General features: G+C 46.2%; 1 protein-coding gene across 1 annotated transcript in view; it reads right to left on the minus strand.

The window, feature by feature from the left end:
* The window catches only part of LOC108801231 (phospholipid-transporting ATPase ID-like), a gene marked incomplete at its 5' end in the record, with an annotated part of 56437 nt that overhangs the window by 10074 nt on the left and 35676 nt on the right, over positions 1 to 10687 (minus strand). Inside the window, 6 exons of the mRNA XM_018573166.1 lie at positions 1812 to 1917; positions 3174 to 3285; positions 6714 to 6878; positions 9343 to 9458; positions 9923 to 10111; positions 10203 to 10368. Of these exons, the coding sequence (XP_018428668.1) occupies positions 1812 to 1917; positions 3174 to 3285; positions 6714 to 6878; positions 9343 to 9458; positions 9923 to 10111; positions 10203 to 10368 (854 nt within the window). The remainder of the gene's footprint in view (positions 1 to 1811; positions 1918 to 3173; positions 3286 to 6713; positions 6879 to 9342; positions 9459 to 9922; positions 10112 to 10202; positions 10369 to 10687) is intronic.

Genomic DNA, 10687 nt, shown 5'->3' on the forward strand with positions numbered 1-10687 from the left:
GGGGGGGAAATGAACCTGTGTTCTAATAATGATAAGATGACAATATTAGGTGCTCATATACCAATGTTATGTTCTATATATAATCAATGATTGCTTGCTACAATGTATCCAGTTATAGAAAGATGGTATTAGAACAACATCCTTGGAATGTGTTGTTGTGCAGTCTGTACAGAGACTCTTCTTTTCAGGTCGAATGTAGGGATGCACCGATATATCGGCGCCGAAACATATCGGCCGAAAATGGCACTTTTGGCAGCAACTTTTCGGCGCATCCCTGCTTTCTTTTCTCCCCGCTGGAACAGAAAAGAAAGTGACAGCCGGCCGAGCGCTGCAGGACGAGAGCGCTGTGAGCGGCCGGCGTCTCTCCTCCCACACCGCTCAGCCTCCTATCACAGTCCGGCAGAGCGGTGTGGGGGCGGAGACAGCGCTGTCACAGGAGGCTGGGCTTTCCTCTCTACACCGCTCGATCAGCCTCCTGTGACAGCTGTCAGAGAGGAGAGCGGGTACACACACTCAGAGATCAGCGATCGCTGAGTGTGTGTACATAATTGAGGATATGGCATGTTAACTATATCCTCAATTATGAATGAATGGGAGTGATCTACATCACATCTACATCACCCCCATTCATTCATAATTGTAGTTATAGTAAACAAACAATGTTCTCATGTTATCAATGATCAGAAACACTCAGTATAAAGGATTCCTGTTCATTGATAACAGGGGACACAGAAAAAGACATTGAGGACTCTGTGTTCTCAATCTCTTTTTCTATTTTAAAAGGGAAATATCAGGTGTCTTTTTAGACCCCTAATATTTCCCCGAAGCCCCTAAAAGTAAAGTAAAAAATATAAATATTTAATACAAAATGAATTAATAAATAAAAATAAATATAAAAAATTAAAACGTTTATAAAAAATAAAATATATTGTAAAAAATTGAAAAAATGAAAAACAGTTTCGGTTTCGGCCTGACATTTTTTTTTATTTCGGTTTCGTTTCGGTTTTAAAATGTCCATTTCGGTGCACCTCTAGATGTAATACTGTATATTGGCCACTAGATGGAGCGGAGGAACATAGGAAATAACCATAGATAAACACCGCAGTTTTTCTTTAGATAATCAATGATTGCTTGCTACAATGTCTCCAGTTACAGAAAGATGTTATTAGAACAATGTCCTTGGAATGTATTGTTGAGCGGTCTGTTGATAGACAGTTGCCTAGAGGCGGCCATCAAAGCATATACTAAACTGGCTGTATATGACAGTTCACTGCTGCCAGGGATGCTGCTGTCACCGTTTGTTTCCTGGCGACAGACCCCTCAAAATGGGAGCTGTCCCCGGGAAATGGGGACTATTGGTAACCTTAGCGTGGGCAGAACCATTGGTGGTGTTTAGTAACAAGTCCTAGCCTGTTAATCAGTGGACAGGCAGACCTATGCCCCGCCCATTCACTTCGGCCATGACAAACTGAATCATGGGAGATGTAGTTCGCGATGGCAGATCCAGCAGCTCCTGGAAATGACGCGCCTCCTCTGCACAACTCCTCCCATGATCAGTGTCAGGATTCTGTAGCAGGAATGTATAAGGAGGAAATGCATTCATCTGATCTTGCAGCGATAAGACGTATTTAACGTACGAGTTACATACGAGGCATCAGTGTGTTCTCCTGCCATATATGTAAATGGATGCCTGTTGCCTTCAGTTGCAGGGATAATAACGACACCCCCTTCAGTGCCCCCCTAACATATGACATTGCGGGGAAGCACATAGGGAGCCAAACTGAATGTCTCCGGCTGTATGAATGTTGTACCTGAGCTCATCCAGAACCTCCTCGGAGCTGGTACCTTTGATGATGAAAACCTCCTTCATCTCATCCTGCAGCATGTTACACGAGTATCCGATGTTCTCAGCCGTCTCTGGAAAACAGTAGACATAGGCACGGCTTAACCATGCAGACCACCCGAGGTGATGCTGAACCCCCATGACTGAAAGGGGCGGGCCAGTGACAGTCAGTCTTTGGAAGAATAGTCTAGGGGATGCTGGGCGTCCTCCAGCTAGGAAATGAGGCGGAGCTCTATGGGACTTCCTGCAGCTACTAATGCACATTGTGAGAAGCTTGCAGTGTGCAGCGATATCAGAGGAAGCCATTTCAGTCCAGGAGAGGAGCCGCTACAACTGTACAAGACTGAAGGGAAGGCCGGAGGTCAGATAGAAGACTGAAGAGAAGGTTAGAGGTCAAATACAAGACTGAAGGGAAGGCCGGAGATCAGATACAAGACTGAAGGGAAGGCCGGAGGTCAGATACAAGACTGAAGGGAAGGCCGGAGGTCAGATACAAGACTGAAGGGAAGGCCGGAGGTCAGATACAATGCCGAAGGGAAGGACGCACGTCAGATACAAGCCTGAAGGGAAGGACGCAGGTCAGATACAAGACTGAAGGGAAGGACGGAGGTAAGATAGAAGACTGAAGGGAAGGACGCAGGTCAGATACAATGCTGAAGGGAAGGACGCAGGTCAAATACAAGCCTGAAGGGAAGGACGCAGGTCAGATACAAGACTGAAGGGAAGGACGCAGGTCAGATACAAGGCTGGAGGGAAGGACGCAGGTCAGATACAAGAATGAAGGGAAGGCCGGAGGTAAGATACAAGACTGAAGGGAAGGCCGCAGGTCAGATACAAGACTGAAGGGAAGGCCGGAGGTCAGATACAAGACTGAAGGGAAGGCCGGAGGTCAGATACAATGCCGAAGGGAAGGACGCACGTCAGATACAAGCCTGAAGGGAAGGACGCAGGTCAGATACAAGACTGAAGGGAAGGACGGAGGTAAGATAGAAGACTGAAGGGAAGGACGCAGGTCAGATACAATGCTGAAGGGAAGGACGCAGGTCAAATACAAGACTGAAGGGAAGGCCGGAGGTCAGATACAAGACTGAAGGGAAGGACGGAGGTCAGATACAAGACTGAAGGGAAGGACGGAGGTCAGATACAAAACTGAAGGGAAGGCCGGAGGTCAGATACAAGACTGAAGGGAAGGCCGGAGGTCAGCTTTAATTAGACAGGTGGCCCGGGAAGGTCGTCAGGACTAGGGGCTCATGCTCACATCAGAGGGATGGCCACCAATCAGACGCATACCATCATTCTCCAGCTGGGGAAAAGTCTTAGTGCCTCTCACCTTGTTTGTCCCCTGTGAGGACCCAGATCCTAATGTCGGACTTGGTCAGGATCTCGATGGTCTGGGGGACACCATCCTGGAGTTTGTCTTCTATAGCAGAGGCTCCAATTAACTGTACAGGGAAAAATGGAAGAGACGGACAGAATGTTATTGCAAAGCTTTATTAGTCAATCCCTTGTTAATGAGTGACCTAATTATGCCAACAAAATGAATCTACTCTACAAATCTGTTCAGTGTGGATCCTCTATACATTGCCTTATCCAAGGATCACCACTAGAGGGAGCGCCTTCAATTCCCCATCATCACAGCAAGCATGCAAAACGCTACATTGTAAACTACATCATAAAAAGCTTCAATGTTCGCTCACCAGGCAGGTAGGTGACACCACAGTATTCCTTAGCTATAAAAGAGAAAGTGGTGTCACCCACCTGCATTGGAGAGAAACTTTAAGTGACTGCAAAGGCATGTCGAGTCACAAGAGCTTCTTATGTTTTACCAAGTTTTCCTGGTCAGTGATCAGGCAGAAATATCAGTAAGAAGCCATGATGGGGTTAAAAGGTGATGTTGATTAAACCGCAGGGGAGATCGGCATACAGAACAGAAATGGCGGTAAGCAGAGAGGAATGCAGTTAGCGCTGGGCCTTCTGATAGGATGGCTTAGTATTCTCTGCAAACTGAACGTCATGGAAACGCCCTCTATTACATGTTTCATTGCAAAATTATATATATTTTTTTAACAATAACAAAAATACTTCAGTTAGTAACATTGTAAATGTAATGTGAAAATAAAATTGAGGAACCACTAGAGTTTTCTCAAACATAGAGGTGTACACGTATATCTACCCATATATGATTCCTTAGACTACTGCGAGTGTCACCACTAGTTGAAGGGTATTGGTTATATGTTTTTTGGACCCAATCCCAAAATCCTGTTTCTATGACAACATATCCTAGAGAAATCTTCTACCAGTAAAAGCTATAATAATGTGACACTAAACTCCGGAGTGAAATCTTAAAATACATTCAAATACCTCAACTATTAATAAAAATGTCTCTTATTTGTGTATCACTCGGCTGTAGATCCTCAAATCATCTCTGAATTGGTGCTGACACTGTCCTTCCTTCCGGAGGGAGGCTACGTCTGTTCCCCATGGCCCCTGTGTGTGTTGTAAAGTAGTCACCGCTCCAAGCTCGCTCCAGGGATGGACTACAATCTCATGTTTAGTTTACTAATTTGTATAGCGATTGTAGTCTATGACAGGAGTGAGCTTGGAGCGGTGACTACTTTACAACACACACAGGGACCATGGGGAACAAAAGTAGCCCCCCTCCAGACGGAAGGACAGTGTCAGCACCAATTCAGAGATGATTGGAGGATCTACAGGCGAGTGATACACAAATAAGATACATTTTTATTAATAGTTGAGGTACTTGAATGTATTTTTTAAGATTTAACTTCTGAGTTTAGTGTCACTTTAAATTAGGGATGCACCGATACCGACATTTCGGTATCGAGTAGCGACATTTTTTTTTCAGTATTCGCCGATACCAAATTCTGATACCGGATGTCCCATTAAAGGAGAACTATGGGGTTAGGGCTTTTCCCCATAGTTCTCCTTAGGGTAACGGGAGGACACAAATTAGCGTCCTCCCGCCACCCTAGGCTCAGTATACCGCGAGCTATAGCTCGCGGTATACTGAGACGCCGCAGCTGAAGCGGATCCCGACAATTGTGCCGGGATCCGCCCAGCTGCATGACTGACAGCTGGCTCTGCCTATCTAGAGGCAGAGCCAGCTGTACCCACCCCCTCCCCCGTCCGTTCCGCCAGTCAGCGCTGGTGGAGCGGGGAGGGGGGAATCCAGCCCCACCCCTGTCACGGCAGAGAGCTGTGACAGGATCGAGAAGTGAGCGAGCGACGGTATGTGCTCGCTCACCTCCCGATCTACTAAGCCGACCTGTGACAGTCTCATTGTCACAGGTCGGCTAGAACTATGAGGTGAGTGAAAAGCACCCCCCTCATAGTTCTCCTTTAAGGAAGCCAGGCGGCTTGTAAAGACTCACCACCCGGCATGGAGCCGGCTTTCTGACCAATCAGGAAGCCGGGCGCCGTGTAATGACGGGGTACCCGGCTTCCTGATTGGCCGGGAAGCCGGCTCCAAGCTCCCTCGTCATGAGGTGCGAGGCAGCATGAAGCCGGTTTCCCGGACAATCAGAAAGCTGGGCGCCGTGTAATGACTTGCTGCCCGGCTTCCTGATAACAGAAGTATGGGGCTAGGCATCGGAGCATTTGTACGAGTACTCGCCCAAATACTCGGCATCGATACTAGTATCGGTATCTGTGCATCCCTACTTTAAATGACATATAAGCCCCACAAAACTAATCTATGATTTCTAGACATGTAAGCTGCGGAAAAATTCGGTTTGGTTCAGTTTGGATATTTCGCTATTTCAAAATTTGGGATTCAGATCCGAAATTCAATCGGGTTCGGGTTTCCGATTCGGACGAAATCCGAATTTACGTTCGTTTCGGATAAGTTTATGAATATTCGTTGCCGATACCACAGGAAACCATATACAGATATTAATACTAAAGCTGAATCTCCCAGACCCGAATGTCATTCGGGATCCGAATTTTTGAATTGCATTCGGGATCTCCAAAATGCCATTCGGGAGCCTCAGCTTAAGTAATACATTTATATGGCTCCCAGACCCGAATGGCATTTTGGAGCTCCCGAATGCAATTAAAAAATTTGGCTTCAGCTTTAGTATTATATGTACACTGAGTGGCCAGATTATTATGACCACCTGACGTTTGTAGGCAAATTGGCTATAATTTGGCGCTGAAGTTGCTAGAGGGCCAGACCATTATAAATAGGTAAGCAGGTTGTTTACCACGACAGTAGAAGTGATTTGTTTCTGAAGATACGGGGAAACAACGCGATGTAACAGCCTTTGAACGCGGGATGATTGTTGGCGTTTGGAGCCATGGAGCGAGTATCAGCAAAACAGCAGAATTCTTTACATGTTCAAGAGGGGCTCATTGTTAAAGTGTTTAAAGACCGGACTGTCAGCCGAAAATCTGGGTCTGAACGTGCGAATTGTGGCCGTCAGCGACTAGTCAATGTTAGGGCAGAACGGGGGAGGGGCAAGACTGGTACAAGACAACAGAAGGAACAGTGCAGTGTCAGATTCTTTGCATCACCTTTCAACATCTCGTGGAGTCACGAGGCGGCCCAACGAAGTACTGATGGGTAGTCATAATAATCTGACCACTCAGTGTATATACTGTATATGGCTCCCATGTTGCCATAACGAAAATTTGTGTTCAGACCCATTCAGATGCATTAAACCGAAAAACACATCTCTTGGCCAAAAAAGTCACATGCTTGATTCAATTTAGTTTTTGAATGAAATTCAAACGGGATCCGAAATTTGGATGTGTCCGAATTTCGGAAAATTCGTCCGAGTATTGATTCGGAACGAAACGAATGTCTAATGATTTCACACTATAACATGGATAGAAAAAGACTAATGTGAACCTTCAGGTCAGTCTCGATCTCTTCATACAGCTTTGAGAGCTTCTCATCGCGGTCCTCCAGGGACGTACTGGCCTCGTGGTGCCGTTTCTTCCAGTCTGCAAAGTAGGTCTTGTCCAGATCCTTGTAAGCCAGAACCAGCGTGCGCAGGCCTTCACCGGCAAACTCCTGTGATGGGGGAAGGTGAAAGGAAGACAAAGATAAACAATTTTATAGACTGGACATTACTGATGAACGATTCACTGGTCCTCGTCAAGAGCAAAAGTGATACTTTGGTGATATATTATATGGCCCCTCAATTGGGGCTACACCGGCCTCCACTCTTCTTGGAAGGCCTTCCACAACAATTGACAGATACAGATGTTGTATGAAGAGACCTGTCTAATAGTTGACGTTTCAGTTCATCACAAGGGTCTTTTGTAGGCTTGATCTCAGGACTTGGTGAAGGCCCCTCAAGTTCCTCTGCACTGAACTAGTCAAACCACGCCCTTATGGGGCTGGCTTTGTACACAATCATGCTAAATCAGAAAAAGGCCTTCACTGAACTGTTACTACACGGTTGGAAGAGCACAATTGTCTAAAATGTCTTTGTATGATGGAGATTTAACAGAACCCCTCAATGGAAACACCTGAACTCAACAACTTTAAGTGGTGTCCACATAAGTGTAGCCATAAAGTGTAGGTTAGGTGGTGGCTGGTGGTCTGGAGTCAGCTCCTATCTCTTACATTTCAACAGTGAGATCTCCCTGCTAAAGTTCCTGACTCTGACTGACTGTTCCTGTCTACCTGGGAGTATTAGGTTTCCCCACCATCCCTTATGTACTCCAGCTCCTCCTGTTACCTTTCCTTATAATACAAAAGAAAAATAAGCAGAAATAGTGGGAGCTCTCACAATGACCACAGCGGGTGTACAGACCCGGGAACTCAGCACAGGGATGGTGGGAACGCCTCATAATGGGCACAGCAGGTGTACAGACCCGGGAACTCAGCACAGGGATGGTGGGAAACTGCCATTCTGCTCACTGACAGCGAGGTGTGAGGTTGCTGGTTCCTTAGCTCGTGAGCTTCCAGAGACCAGGGGCTAGAGTTGCTTCTCTGCCCCCAGGAGAGATGCTGGATCCTGGGGAGGACCCCGGCGGGGGCTCCCTGGAGAAGCCTGTGACTAGGCCTCAGCCTGTGGAAGATTCTGGGCCTGGCCCAAGGAGAGATGAGTCCCTGTCTGCTTTTAGACGGAGGATTGTCGGGAAGCTGACGCGGATTGATAAAGAGGAGGAGAAATTGACGGCTTTGAAAGCTGAATTTAGAAAGAAATAGCGGATTTATTCCAAAGTTTTCAGCAAGAAGAGACCAGCTCTGAGGCCTGCGCTGAGAGACGTGGAGCAAGCTTTGAGGAAGCAGAAGGAGTTGGTGAGCGCTCTGAAGGAGAGCAGCGGAGCGTTTAAAGAAAAATATAGAAATGAAGAGCGTTTCAGCAGGATATCTACGGGTCAAGCATGATAAGCTCCCAGCTTATGTTGCCCCGTGTTTGAAAATGCTTCGGCAGTGGCAAGTAACGGCAGGAGAAGTCAGATCTCTTCCAAGGAAACTTCTTGAGAAGCGGGTCATGAGATTTGCTTTTTGCGAGCCACTGGCCTTAAGGGATTGCCCAAGCCTTGTTTTGAGGGAGGGTTTGCGATTGGGATTCTTTCCAAATTAATCAATGAAGTTTAGGGATCAGGCCTGGCTCGCCTTCCAGGGGAAACAATATGTGAAGGGCAACTTGAAGTTTCTTTCTATGAGTGATCGGGGCTGCCCGAGAGTGGAGTGTGGAGGAGTGCTGGAGTCCATGGATCACTTTCTACTTCAGTGCCCTTTTAATATAGAGGTGTACAAGAGGGTGGGGAGGGCTCTGAGTATCCCCTTCCTCCCCCAGATGAGTTATGCAGAGTGGGTGTACGGGGCATTCCAGACTCGCCGGGATTATGATTTGGAAACACTTTTTCTAGTTAGTCTCGTAGTCCGTTATTTCACGTGGAGTGCACGGTGTCAGGTATCCTTGCGGAGTAAAATCCTCCCTGTCCAGGTGGTGGTGCAGGACGTTCTGGGTGAGGTCGGGAAGATTCGGGGTCTTGAGAAAGACAGGTGGCAGCAGGGGGCCTGGATAAAGGCGTGGAGGAATATCAGGACTCTGTAGCTGCTGCCTGTTGATCTCGGGGTGTGCGGCTTTTCTCTCTGTCCTTTCTTCACTCCCCTAGATTTTCAGGTCAAATACATTTTTGATAAGAGGCTACATGCATGGTGACGGTGATGTTCCTTAGTCTGGCTCTCTCGTAGGGATTATGCTGTGCGCAATTTGGTTTGCACCCAGTATTATATTTTTGATTTGTATAGTAATATTCAATTATTTTGTAAATATGTTTTATTTATTTATTATTGTTTTCTTGTATATATGTTCTTGTTTGTAAGAATTTTCAATAAACAAAATTAGCCCCTCATAATGGGTACAGCAGGAATGCAGACCCAGGAACTCAGCACAGAGATCTCTCCAGAGTGCAGGAAAGATAGAAGAAAGTGTTAGGTGGTTTACCTCCCGAGTATCTACCATAGCAATGAAATACAGAGTTTTGGTGGACACATGAGTTATAGGACTTACATTCAGATGGTCGGTGGTCACCTCCTTCAAGTCTTCACTTGAGCGCTCGAGAAGTTCGTAAACGATGGTGTCGGCCCCTTTGCAGTAAAGCGTCAGACGTCCCTCTGGGCTCCGCACTGCCAGAAGGAAATAAAGATACGGCGACACAACAATCAACTATAATTAAATAATTAAAAAGCCAACAAACATATTCAATGATTAGGGGTCAAGAGAACATTCAGAACATCCATTCATAAAAATAGCTATTAGGTATTTTTGCTTTTGTAGGAGCCTTTATGAAGAAAACGTTCTGCCCACCAAGTTGTAATCCTGTAGAAGACTCAAAAGCCTATATGGGCCCCCGCAGTGCTCGTTTCCTTGATACAACAGGACATTTCAAACTACAAGATTCGATGCAACTATAGACACATTCACTCAAAGACACTGCAATTGCAAATGGACACATAGCTTCTGGAATCTAATTTTAAGACGAGACTGAGTTTGAATACTGTGCAGAATTCTCATTGAAGACCTCCCATGAATTACATCACCCACCATAACTTTAGGTCATAGGCCTAAGCCATGGCAATCCTTTACTCACCAATCACAGACATCCTTTTGCGGTCATTGTTGAAGTCCAAAATAGCCAACAAATCGTACACTTTGGTCGTCCCCATCTCCACCACGGTGATGGTCTCTGGTGTCCGGGAGCGAAACACAAAGCCGAAGTTCCTGGCGGCGGTCACCAGAGCACCTTCGTCTGGAGACTGGGCCTGGTACACCAGTTCACCTGAGGTGGACAGATACAAGATAAGAAGTGACAGTGATGCCTCTGCTACATACAAAAGCATGAAGGGGCCACACAAAATATTCAGCCCTACCTGGCTTCTTTTCCTCAGTCATCGCCGTGTGGCACAGCGCCAGCAGCCGGAAGAACTCATGAGTGGACGGGTCACCCATCTTCACCGACTCCACCAATCGGTGATCATGAAAAAAGAACTTGGGGTCAGCCAGAGGATTGTAGGAAAAATCCACCTTTTCTGTGTACTGGAGATAAAGTCATTGTATGGGGATCAATCTCTGTTTCGTTATGTGACAGTCACACATGAGTCTTCAGAGGAACAAATATAGGAACCCCCTGATCTCTCCAACCTTCTACAATGAGCACATATCGCCCACTATGAGAAGAATCATTGTAACAATAATCTTTTCTATTACAAAAACTTCAATTTTACATTCGATAAAAGCTCTCCAGCTGGAGTGAGGAGACCATGGTTTGTATGTCCTGAGATTCAAGAATGGTTCCTTACTGAATCCAACTTCATACAGTGAAACAAAACAGTTTCATCGTTGGGGTGTCTACAGG

The sequence above is a fragment of the Nanorana parkeri genome, unplaced genomic scaffold (genome assembly GCF_000935625.1).
Source record: "Nanorana parkeri isolate BGI_ZX_2015 unplaced genomic scaffold, ASM93562v1 scaffold2261, whole genome shotgun sequence".
Classification (NCBI taxonomy): domain Eukaryota; kingdom Metazoa; phylum Chordata; class Amphibia; order Anura; family Dicroglossidae; genus Nanorana; species Nanorana parkeri.